Below are 13,824 nucleotides of genomic sequence, written 5' to 3'. Positions count from 1 at the left end.
CAGAACAAATAACGATAATAAACTATGAAACATTTGAAAAATTCATTTCAAATTTGAATTTAACGACTATTATTGAAGAGAGTAATACTAAAAATAAATACAAACGGTTCATGGATGTGATAACATTAAACTCGAACTTATGGTCTAAAATGGTTAAAAAAAATCCAAAAAAATCCAAGAAAAAAATGGATCACCAAGGAAATTATAGATAGAATAAACTACAAAGAAAAGTTATACAAAAAATATCCAAATATAGTATCCTTTGAAATAGAATACAAGAACTACGACAAAGAATTAAAAAAACTCATAAAAACCACAAAACTGAAATACATTACAAACAATTTCAACACTTGTGAAAATAATAAAAGGCTGCAATGGAAATGTATAAATGAAACCATTTTGAACAAAAATATAAAGAACAACATATTACCAGAATTCCAATGTGCTTCAGATATGGCTGAAAGATTCAATGTCGATTTCAAACAGAAATTTGGAGGATGTAGAAGAAAATGAACATTATTTTTGCACAACACAAACAAATAATAATAATGCAAGTAATTCTATGTTTTATTTTGAAACCACTGATGCAATAATAGAGGATGTAATTACAGAAATAAAAGAAAACAAATCAAGTGGAGACAATAAAATTACCCCTAAAATGATTAAAATTATTTCAACATACCATTTAGACGTAGTAAGAAATCTCATAAATTCATCAATATCAAATGGACTTTTTTATCCGGAACTCAAATATTCCCTGGTACACCCAATTTACAAAAAAGGAGATGCAACCGACTTGATAAATTACAGACCAATCTCTATTCTACCTGTTTTTTCAAAAGTTATGGAAAAATGTATAAAAAAACAACTTCTAAATTTCTTAAATCATCAAAAATTTTTTGCCACCAACCAATACGGATTCCAAAAGAAAAAAAATACAGAAATGGCTATAATTGATTTATGTAATCGTTTAAACAATGGATATAACTTAAACAAACACTCAATAACCGTATTCCTAGATCATAAACGAGCCTTTGATTATGTTGACCTTAATATCCTAACTAAGAAACTTTACTCAGCTGGCATACGTGGTAATATATTGAAATGGTTTGAAACATATGATTACAATAGACAACAAGCAGTTAAAATAAATGAAAAAATTAGTACATTCTTGGAAGTAAAAAAAGGCATACCTCAGGGATCAGTTCTGGGACCTGTACTTTTCCTCATATATATCAACAAATTTTGTAAACTAAAACTAAATGGAAACTTAATATCTTTTGCCGATGATACAGTACTGTATGTAGAAGAGATGGAAATGGAAAATTTATTAAAAAAAGTAGAAGAAGATCTTTTCAAAATAAATAGTTGGCTAAGTAAAAACAAACTGCAGATAAATATTCAAAAAACTAAATATTTTTGCTTAAAGACAAAAAACATAAATAATTTTAATAATATACATATAAAAATTCATAACCATTCCCCTAGTCATAGTATATCATATTGTAACTGCCAAGAAATAAACAGAGTTTTCGACTACAATTATCTGGGCATAATAATACAGGACGACCTAAAATGGAATTTGCATTGTGGAAAAATAACTAAAAGAATTCGAACTTTTGCAGCGGTATTATATAGACTTAAAAATGCAATAGATGAAAATTTTTTTAAAGATATATTTTACGCATGGATATATTCAATTGTAACGTATGGAATCTGTGCCTGGGGAAGTGCATATTATACTAACATAAATAAATTAGATAATATATATAATAAAAGCAGATTCACAATAAAAACTAATCCCACTAACCAAAACAAAACTGAGTGCCATGCATTATCCATAAGACAAAACTATATATACAGAATAATAAAATTTGTTATAGCAAATGAAGAATGGTTAATAAAGAATCGAAACAGATCTTCAAGTAGATTAAGTATGGAATATCAAGTGCCAAAAACAAATAAAACTCTATTCAAAAAAAGTTTTAGTTACACTGCTCCAAAGGTATTAAATAAATACCAAACTGCTAATTATACTAATAAAAGATTGAATTATAATATTTTTGATTTTGCAAAGAGCATTGTGTTTGAAATGCCAATACAATAGAAATATTTACTAATACAAAAAAAATATTTTTTTTTTCTAACTTTTACAATACACGTGTTTAATTTTTGTGCATAGAGATATCTATCATAAATATCTATATTTTCAACAATTTTCATGAACACTAATCAAAATTTGAAGAGATAATACTATGAACAAGATGTATTTTTTGTTTTAATTTTAAATATTTTCAACATATTTTTGTGATGTTATAAAAATCCAATTATTGTGCGTGCACACAATCATAAATTATTGTTTTTTTTTTTGTTTATGATAATAGAACAATAATGAAGGTTGCTTGAAAAATAGAAATATAGTATTACAAATTATTCGACCTTCTGGAAGGACAAGTCCCTTGAGGTCCCTTGAGGGTCACAGAGTGGGTGTATATGTATGTCCATTTTTGTTTATTTATTATGTATTTTGTTTTGTCATCTGTCTTTCTTATGTATTTTGTAACGTGTTCTGTTTTGTCCAATTAAAAAAGAAAAAAAAATTATGAAAAAATATAAGTTTTTCAAGAATGATGCTCTTCAAGAACACTTCCAAAAGCACAGTGCAAAATGTGTACATTACAAGGTCAGAAGTAAATAAGTAAAGGTGAACCGGATGGTTTTACTGTCATCCAAAAATCCCTTTTTAAAGAGATTTGTTGATATTTTACTGTTCAGCCCTACTGATTTCATATTTGCAGTTTTCGCATTCGTGGTCATTTTCCCATTTTTCTGGAAAACACCTTTGCAGTACTATTTCTCATATTGGAACAAAACATAAATTGTACATGATAAAAATAAACGTTTTATAAACTACTAGTAAAGGTTTTTCTAGCGATTCTGGAAATGTTTATAAAAAGACTGCTATTTGAATATTTCTGAAAATGAATAACTTGGAAGGAAAATTTGAAATATTGACAATGGTTTATGGATTGCAGCAGTGCCCCATTATTACAGCATCAATGAATCTACAGTCAGATGTATAAAGAAAAAAGAACTTAAAATTTGATCAGCCATTGCTATAGCTACAACTCATGCTATAACTGTCATTATTAAATCTGCAAATCCACAAGCACTGAAGGAACTTAGAAGTCATGTGTTCCCCATAATTTTTATGAACAAGAGCTTGGACTACAAAAAACTATCCCTGGATTTGTATAAACAGTGTTTTGTTCCAGAAGTCAGAAAGTGCCTTCGTAGTAAAGACGCTATTCAAAATTCTTCAGATACCAGAAAATGCCCCCTGAACACCATGACGCGATGTGTTCTCTGTATGCCTCCTAACCCAACACCCAGCATTTCGCTGCTTAATCAGGGGTTATACAAACATTTAGGACCCGCTATAAACATTGTTCAGTGATGATTGTGCAGGCAATCAAGAAAGATACAAATGCACGAAACATCTCAAAGTTATGGATGAATTGCATCAATGCCATTATTGTTAGAGGAAGAATTGTCACCATATTCTAACAAATTAACAGAGGATAAAAATTACTGAAATTAAGAAACAGTTAACATCCATTATGATGTTTTTTTAAAGAAAATATTGCAGAGAGTATTACTTGACACTTCTTTTGACTTCTGCCACACAACATAGAAGCAAGATGCCTAAAAAACAGAAGTTTATGGTTTGGGTTATTTGCAGAATTTTCGTATTTGCTGTGATCTTCTAAATGTAATGCCATTAATAGTACTGGGCGATATATCGATTTATAATAATATAATGCTGCTTGAATTCACACAATTGACAGTGAATTTCTGCAGCATTGTCCTCTTGCATTTAGAAATCTAATCACTGATCAAATTTCACAACTGGCGGGATTTATTACAACACTCATTTTGATACACTGTCTTGCAAAGGCAGACAATAATCAAATGATGGCAATATGGCAGTTACATTCCCAACAAACCAAATAATGCTGTTACGCATGCGCAAACCAATCGAACGATTTTAGTTGTTATGATTGTAATGTATATTTTGTAATGAATGCTTTTTTATGAATAAATTGCCAGAGGTATCCAGTTCGAGAGGACAATGAGCCGATATTGCCATATGGCGATGTGGCCTGGGTATCTTTCGGTTTGACTGTCTTAATTTTGAACCGAGCCTTATACATTGAAGAAAACAACAGTTCCGTATCTTCTTAGAATAAAGGTGGTTATATAAGAATAGCTTCCTTTATCAATCAACTTTGGTTTAATTTTTTTTTGTTTTGAACTTATTTCAGAAAATTTATTTTAAAAAAAAGTTTTAAATAATTTAATCTTAATGTTTCTAAAATCTTCATAACCAAACTTTTAAAACTTATCATGACCACCACAAGAATATTCTCGGACTAAAAAGTTATAGGGGGTGATTATGTCACAAATTGCCTTGTTTTAAATATTTCAGGCAATGAAAACTGATCCATATTTCATAATATAAACAAAATTAGTAAAAAAATATCATTATTTAAAAAGAAAAATGAATATTCTCAATTATTCCACAATTTTTACATCCAAGAAAATATTCTTTCTCTCCGAGAATATTCTCACTTCACATCTCTACTGTCAGCAAACAAAGAGGACCTATATTCACAGATAGGTTGATGGAGCCAAATGACTGATTTTTTAGTACTCTATCGAAAATCACAGTGACGTAACTTGATTCTTTACACGACCATCTCACTTTACGTGAAATAGCTGTTGTTTGATTATTTTTTTGCACTGTTTTAACCAGGGTTGTTTGGTTTAAACCTTGTTGGTTTTAACCAAGTGGTTTTTTAAAAAACAAATCACATAAATTGGCCTAAATATAATTTTCCCCCTTAAAAATATCACATTGGTTCATTATTAGCCAATATGTTTTATTCTTACCACATTTTTTATTCTTGGGGTACATTCTGATGGTATATCTTAAGATGATATAAGTGGTTTTTTGACAAAAAAAAAATCTCATAAAAGTAGCCTAAATATAAATTTTCTTTCATATTAAGTACTTTAGTTGCTGAAAATTATATACAGTATCAAAATTTCTCATTCTTACTGCATTTTTTAATTTTGCGATACATTCTGATGCTCTATATATCTTAGCAATATCATGAATCAGGATTGCATTACACATGTGGTGGTCGTATATTTTATCTTAGACTTTTTCTCCCTTTCACAAAGAAGCAGCAACAGTAGTGACTTCACTGGCATGCTAAGGGCAGGTGATCTTGTAATTAAAAAGACCAGTGTACTAGTAGTTACATTACCTCAGACATTTTCATTTTCTTTCCATAGGAAGCAGCACATCTCATACTGTATAATGCCACCGGGCTTAATATTGAATTATTTTTACATATTTTCAGCATTATCCCCAACTAATCAAGGGTCTACTGTGCAGTAGTAAAAGCCCGAAATAGGCCGGTTCATGAAGTTGCCGGTGATCCTTGCCCAAAAAAATTTTCAGTTAGAAATTCCTTGGAATACGTACTGGGTCACTATTTGGTTAGGATGTACAGTAGTAAGTGATTTATGTATTTATTATTAACTATATAATATGTATTATTATTAAGTATATAGCCAAATATTGCGCTATATACAGGGTGATTATAATAACAGTTCTGATTGCAAAACACGAATAAGAACTGCTGGTCAGAATGGCTTGAAAATATGCATGGGCCCATTGCATGAAGCAATGGAATTTTCTTTGAGAAAAGAAAAAAACTTTAAAATGTACAAGTAGATGATGCTGTACTTGGCCAGCAATATAATCTATTTTACGCAACCACATCATTTCAACACTTCAACAGCATCAGTGTGTGAATAGCAGGGTTGGACAAATCCCAGATGCTGGGGTAACTAGAAAACTGCAGCACCTAAAATTTTTACTGGGTGGGGCTGTGACCACTCAGTAAAAATTTTCGGTGTCCCACAGCCCCACCCCCAGTTGCCTTGTGGGCCACATGACTTAATTTTTCTTTTGCTCAGTTTGAGGGTCCAAAAACTCATTTCATGTGAATGTCATTCTTGAAAAACTTACAGATCTTCGTATTTTACTGTGCATTGTCGAAGAGAGTTGACAGACTGGACCTTGGAAGGCTCCAAAAAAAGAATATACTGTAAGGAAAGACAGAAAAGAATTATCTGTGGTTGGTAGTACACTGTTTTGGCCAAAACTTGTTTTTGTCATCAAGTCATCTCTGTCATTTTGTTTTGGCTCGAATTAATCTTCTGGGATACTGAAATAGCAGTATGGGAAATTTTTTTAAAGTGTTTAAAGAAAAAAATAGAGGTCCCATAAGGCTATAACTATGTTGCCTTAGGGGGTAACCCCCATCCTACTCTTACAATTTTTTCTGAGGGGAAGCCCAGCATATCAATATATCATGATGTAAGGTTGACAGTGTGAAATTCTTAATATCGCCCAGTCTTAGTGCCTAAAAAATGAAAGTTTATAGCTGGTGTTATTTGTGGTGACCTTCCAAATGTAACCCCAGTGAATAAAGAGGAACGACTATGTTACACATATTTTTGACATTAAGCTTCATTTTTTTACCTGCATATCTCTCCTCATGTAATAGGTCCAGATCTGAAAAAAAACAAGAAAAGTTAAAATAACACACAAATAACCAGCATTTTCTTTGCACATTAAGTATGCATGCAAAACATACAGAAGGAAGGTAACATGTAAGAAATCTATGAGAAATGTTGGTAAAAGGGCCACAACAAATAACCCAACCAAGGTTAGCCAATCTGGGATGAAGCTGGCGTGACAAACATAGCAAAATCATTAGAGAAAACCACCAACACATCACCAAAAAGGGATTATCCTCTAGCTGTTTCTAAACATGAAATAGTCTGGTCCCACGGATGTGTCTCCTGTTGACATATTGTCTGATGTTACGCTAATTATTATTCACTAGGGTTATAGGAGGGATGATATGAACACCCAAAAAATTCATGTTTTAACACCAGGTGTGACATATCACTGTTCTTGGATAGTCAAAAACAGAAGTGTTCAACCTTTTTCTAGTCGCGAGCACTGCCTGTACTCATCATCAAAAGAAGTGCACCCTTTCAGCAAGTTTGACATACAGACAGAAATGCATGAAATCAGGATTTCAATCCTTGAGTGCAATGTATACAAGATATTTAATTGGAATTGTTGATCAAGTGCTGGTGAGCATGAAATCGGAAACAAATATCAAGCACTCTGAATGGTTCAGGGAGCAACAGTTTGAAGATGCAGTCTAAAACATGGTAATGAAAAGATATATTAGAAGTTAACACCCCACCCCCAGCACTAGTGGCTAGCATCATGAGCGGGTATCTAAATTTCATTACTACTACTTCAGTAAACACCAAATCTGGCCATATTGCTATATTACAATTTATTTCCATTAATGAGTTGGAAATGAAGGTGTCACCTATTGGTGGTCACCTCAAGCTCATTGGGGAACATATCTGTATTTTTCCCCAGGTCGAACCTGAGATTTACAGCAACCTTCACAGTGGTCGACAAGCATCTTACCACACCACCCCACTCGGGCAGTTAAATTTCAGATTAGAGTGATAAAATTTGATACCAACTACCAGGTCCCCATGGCAATAAAATTTGGACTGACGCCTGAAATGTTCTATATGTGGTTACTAAATTCTAGTCGGGGCAACATGCACACACACAAAAAGTTTTTAGAATTCCTATCAACGTATTTATCAACATGGAACGAGGGGGGGGGGGCGGCATGTCTGTGCACATTAAGTATGCATGCAAAACATACAGCACCAAATAAATTTATCATCAATTGCATTGTTTCTCCCCCTTTCGATACTGTTTAATGCAGGGCTTGATAAATCACAAGCATCAGGTTGCTATGGCCAGGGTCGTACACCAGATCGACTTTTGTAGGAGACATAAAAGGAGAAATCCATGGAAAATTCCAATTAAACATCTTGTACACATTGCACTCAAGGATTGAAATCATCCTGATTTCATGCATTTCCGTGTGTCAAACTTCCTGAAAGGGTGCACTTCTTTTGATGATGAGTACTGGCAGTGCTCGTAACAAGAAAAAGGTTGAACACTTCTGTTTTTGACTATCCAAGAACAGTGATATGTCACACCTGGTGTTAAAACATGAATTTTTTGGGTGTTCATATCACCCCCCCCCCCCATAACCCTAGTAAATAACAAATAGCGTAACATCAGACAATAAATATAGTATAATTTGTCAACAGGACACATCCGTGGTACTATTTCCCAATCCAGACTATTTCACGTTTAGAAACAGCTAGAGGATAATCCCTTTTTGGCGAATTTGAATTTATTGGTGCAAGGACCAATTTGGTCAAACTGCCCCTTTTTGGACATGCATTGGTGGTTTTCTCTTTGATGATTTTGCTATGTTTTTCACGCCACCTTCATCTTGGATTGGCTAAACTTGGTTGGGTTCTTTAGTGTGATCCCCATACCAACATTTCTCATAGGTTTCTTCCAATAAATTTAATTATAAAAATAACAGTGGTCTCTCACTTTTACACCCTCTCACTAATTGTTTCTCACAGTTATGAGACAATTTTCGGCACTCCAGGTCAAGGATATACGTACATAATACTGTTCTACTGTTATACCTTTGTCCCATACTTTTTTCACTTTTTATCGATAACTCGATCAGGGTATTGATGGGATTACTAGCAAATTCGCAGATGATGTGAAGCTAAAGGGGGTAATCGGGAATGAAAGCGATAGGGAGTTGCTCCAGACCAACTTAAACAGGATTGCAGCATGGGCAAATGAATGGAGCTGTGACGAACCCTCAGCTAACTGGAAATTCTCTGCGGTAAAAATCCCCAAACATGTAATAGTGTTTTTTTGCACTTTTTCTTAAAATTCTTCCAAATTGTTCTGTGACGTACATCACAGATTTTGGCACATTCTGCTTTGGGGACGAGTTGAATGGTGTCACTATCCCGGATGCAACTAGGGTCACCGATTTGGGAATTCTAATTGACGAGCGGCTTAGGTTTTCTGAACATTGTTCAGCAGTAGTCAAAAAAACGAATAGAATGCTAGGTCTTATTTTCAAAAAAGTCTCTTCGCGTTCTCTTAAAGTCACTCTTCCGCTTTTTCGAGGCTTAGTTCGTCCTGGACTGGAGTATGCTGTAAGGTTTTGGAGACCATACCTACAGAGGAACATAGACTTGGTTGAAGGGGTGCAGAGAAGATCTACGCGTGTCCTTATCGGCACACAGGGCTTGAGTTATGAAGAGAGACTTCATTTTATGAATATGTTTACATTGGATGAACGCAGGTGTTGAGGAGATATAATCGAAGTGTTCAAAATTTCAATGGGATGGATAGGATGGACCATGAACTTTTAGTACACCGCCAATCGACTGCTTTTACAAGGGGACACCAGTATCGATTGGTGAGGGACAATGCAAGGCTATGGTGTCGCAGGGAATAGGGTTGTTAATAAATGCAACAGCTTACCCCCGGAGGTAGTAAATTGTAACACAATTGACACGTTTAAAAAGAAATACGATAAACATGTTGGGGCAAATCGAGAAGCTATCCATACTTAGAATAAAAAAACCATAAGTATTCTTTATGGGCATTGTATGATATTTATCCCGTGTATATATTGTTGTATATAATTTTTGTTAATTGCATTTTTAATTGGGTTGCTGTATTTTTAAAATATATGACATTCATATTTTTATGGCTATCTTTTTCTCAGCCACCTCGTTGGGCATTTTGCCTGTTGTGGCATTGTATTTGTTCACTTATATGCCTTTCACTTAAGCATTATTTTTTTATTGTTTCCTTGCAATGATGCATAAGTAAGAGATCACTGTATAAACACTGGTTCTGAACCAGACCTCTTGAAATTTAATAACCCCTGTACTTCGGCCTTCTCTCATGTGGAGTCATGATACAGTCAACTACCCTATCATTGTGACGAAAACAGATGTTACATAGGGTGGTTGTTATACTAAAAGTAAAAATGTAGGACAGTGGGATCATTATTACAAGCGTCGACTGCATGAATAGTCAAACCTCTACTTCTTAAAAAAATAAAAAAAATTCTTGCATTTATTACACTAAATCAATACATTTTCACCTCTGTCTGGAAGTAATTTTCAAAAAACTCTCTATCTCGAAGTGTCAAGCCCAATTAAAAGTAAAAAGAAAACATTGAAATTCTTTTTCGTTCTCGTTAATCTGGCTTCTTTCCGGGGGTGAAAGAAGCTGATAACTTATCAATGATAAGAAAGGATTATTCATATAACATACCATCATGCTGAAGAATCTTGTCAATCATGGGCAGATACTATAATTGACGGGAGAGGGGGATGCCACGTGGATGGCTTGTTCAGCATGGTGAAAAGGCAATTGGAAGACAATTCAAAATTGTTTCAAGAAAGCTGAGAGTTTCGAACTAGTTATGTCAGTGATGAAGGATCAGATCTCTGGTGGTTCACTCAAATTTCATCAAATCTTAGAACAATGTTTAAGATGAAATTTCTGAACATTATGGCATTACTGAAAAATACTTGAAGCTAGAAATTTCATTGCCCGATTTTGTGAAAAATGACTAGCTCACTACAAACTTGTCAGTACCTTGACTGATAACGAAATTATTGCTGAATGTATGGCCCACACGGGTGACGAAAATACAGCAGAGGATGCTCCAGACGAATTAGAAATACAACTGTGAAAAATGCAGACCACATGTTTTAAAAACACTGCACCATTCTTTGGAGCAAACTGAGAAGGTAGGGCCCAAAACATTAGCAGCTCTTGCTAGTATAAATGAAAATGTGAAGGCTAAAACAAAAAATGTGCATCAATCTAAGCTTATGGATTATTTTATATGAAGTATGTAAATATTCGAACATATTTTAATGCATTTGCATATAGTGATTGAAAATTGGTTGTGAAACTTGAGTAACTTAACCAATAATTTCATTAGTACATAGCAGGGTTTAGGCTACGGTCGTATTTTTTGCAAAATGAGAAAGAAAATCTTAGAATGCGAAAGAAATGGTAGCCTCTTTCGCAAAAATGTGTACAGAAGGTACGGAACAAGAAGACATCCAACCATCAATCATTACATTAGCTTTGTAGCATTTTGCTAAAACTTTTCTCTTTATTATCGTTTTTTTGCGAAATGAATTTTTCATCTATCTTAAACCCTGGTACATAGTAAAATATAGAATGGTATTTTTCTTAGTTTTTATCAGTTGTGGACAGTGTTTTGAATTTTAACCAAATGCTCATGCATAAAATAAAACTGAAACATTTCAAACTCAATGATGACGAAAACGATAGCGAGACAGGACGCTGGCAACAGTAAGAAATTAAAATGATGCTAAATGAAATAGACAAAAAATAGCACGCTGGCTTGAAAAACAATAGTATCCAATGAAAAATGCTGAAAGAGCCAAAGCACCAAGAAGATCAATTGATGACAAAAAAAGTAATCACCAAATTTGGTGCAATCACGCTTACAAAATCTTCTATGCAGGGGACGAATAGTGATTTGGCAGAATAGGCTAATACAGAATATCAATGTCTTAAAATTCATCACTTATAGATAAAATTTATTTTTAATTTAAAATGAAATTGGTAATTTTAAATGATTGATAATGAATTTCAATTATGCAATTGATTGTTTAAATAAATATTAAAAACTGGCAACTGAAAGATTTTTATTGCCATGATACTGACAATCAAAACCGATGAAATATTATATTTCAATATTACTTACACACACAGAATCAAATTTCTATTTTATGCAAAAAAAAAAATTCCAATTAATTTAATTGGAACAGATGCAGTATAATTTTTTTCTGGCGCAAAACATGTCCGACAACCCGTTGAAAAGTCACCAAGGCTCTAACCCCCAAAGCAGAATGTGTAGTACAGTTCTGCGACGAGCCCTCGGCTCACTGGAAATGTTTTGCGGTAAAAATCCCCATACAAATAATAGTGTTTTTCGCACATTTTCTTAAAATTCTTCCAAATTGTTCTGCAGTAGCGGTAATTATTCTGTGATGTACATCGCTGTGATGTAAGTCTATCTGGGTTTCCAGCCTCTGCAACCTAGCACCACTATGCCGGCCTTGGTGATTTATGGCCTCCTTAGGGATCTGGATTTTTTTAAATTAGTTTGTTGTGCTTAGATTTACACAGATATTTGGCTGAATACCTAAGCCTTGTTCGGCCAAAATGGCTGAATACCGAATAGCAGCCGAATATATCTGCCCCAACTCTACTGCTATGCAAAATCACGTTTGTCCAATCCCTTGAGTATTTTATTCTCTAGATATATCACCACACCATCAATGCACTGCTGTAATTCCCAAATATCGGTAAATTCCCAATACACTGTATACCGCTGTTTGGAGACTTTTTCTATCGCCAGATACGGTTTCGCGATGTTCACAAGAGATATAGGAAGGATGATTAGCAACAGGTGTGACGACGTTGGCGACATATCGCCGTTTTTGGCATAGTCTGAAACTTAATGGCAAAAAAGGTACAACGCTCATTGCGTATTAAACTTTCAATTTCGCATATGGATTAATCAACGGCAAAGCTTGTAAAGTATTATAAGTTACGAGCGTTATCGAAACTTTTGTAAGTATTGGCACATATAAGAATTAAAAAGCATTTTATAATCATTTGCTGATTCAACAAAGGAATACTTACAGCATCACAGGCCTCTGGTCGTACGCGTTCTTGCTCCATTGACACGCCTTGCAATTTCTATCGGTAATGAAACTTGACAGGATCTACAGCTGGTGATGACATAAAAGAAAACCCCGGTCTAATATTCACGGATGTCTACAGCATGTACGATGAGATATTTCGAAAAATTAGCCCCTCAGGAAGCACAGCATTACCACAACTCCTCAACAACAACAAAAATATCTAAATTCCCAACTCCTTTCCGTTGCCAACTTAAAACAGTCTAAACACGAGGAGGTTTTTTTTTATTTGTCAACAAAATTTATTCTTTTCCATATTTTTTTTTTTCCCCGTGTGAAATAATAATAAAACATGTCTATTATGCTCAAACGTGAATATTTTCTTGATCAAAATCTATGAATGTGAATTAATTTTCATCATTTTCAGCGTCTTCGAGAACAACGTGATGTGCCCATCGGAAAGTGTGACCATACATCCCCTATTTTTGGTTGTCCTACCTTTTTTTTTTGTAAAAACATCTGTTTTTTAGGTGCGTACACACCTTAGAGGAGAAATAAAGCCTTATATTTCTACCCTTATATTTCTTCTCGATGGTACACACTAGCGCGCGGATCGTGCAATGCAAGCATTCCCAAGCGTTCGCAATCAGTGATGATAACCTCTTTCAGCAAAATTTCCCTCAAAAACTTCCCTTTCCACTAAATTTTTCCCACGCATTCTGAAAAATCTGCTGCCATCTAGCGGGGAAAATACGTAGTCAAGTATTTTACAATAGAAAAGTATTGCACTGCATTAATTTTTACTTTTTTCAAAAAATTCTTTTGTTTGATGAACTCTCAAAATTTCCCACAAATACTAAGAAATTTCCCACTTGGTCAAATTTCCCACGATATATCATCACACCTCGTGAAGCTAAATTTCCGTCGAAAATTTCCCTTTTGACTAAATTTTTCTCACACATCCCGAAATATTTACTGTCATCTATCGGTGGAAATATAGTCAATTATTTTACACTGGAAAAGCATTCTTTTGCATTTATATAT

General features: G+C 33.9%; 1 protein-coding gene across 1 annotated transcript in view; it reads right to left on the bottom strand.

Moving 5' to 3' along the window:
* LOC149082135 (serine/threonine/tyrosine-interacting protein A-like) overlaps positions 1-13,022 on the bottom strand; it is a 40,695-nt gene extending 27,673 nt beyond the window's left edge. The window contains exons 1-2 of the mRNA XM_089235634.1: positions 12,782-13,022; positions 6,620-6,652 (exon numbers count right to left, since the gene is read on the bottom strand). Of these exons, the coding sequence (XP_089091760.1) occupies positions 6,620-6,652; positions 12,782-12,820 (72 nt within the window). The 5' untranslated portion in view covers positions 12,821-13,022. The remainder of the gene's footprint in view (positions 1-6,619; positions 6,653-12,781) is intronic.
* Positions 13,023-13,824: the final 802 nt, after the last annotated feature.

The sequence above is a fragment of the Pholcus phalangioides genome, unplaced genomic scaffold, assembly GCF_987345545.1.
Source record: "Pholcus phalangioides strain wild (caught in Gottingen) unplaced genomic scaffold, Ppha-v1.0 ptg000009l_1, whole genome shotgun sequence".
NCBI classification, from domain to species: Eukaryota; Metazoa; Arthropoda; class Arachnida; order Araneae; family Pholcidae; genus Pholcus; species Pholcus phalangioides.
This window is presented reverse-complemented; position numbering and strand designations above follow the sequence as displayed.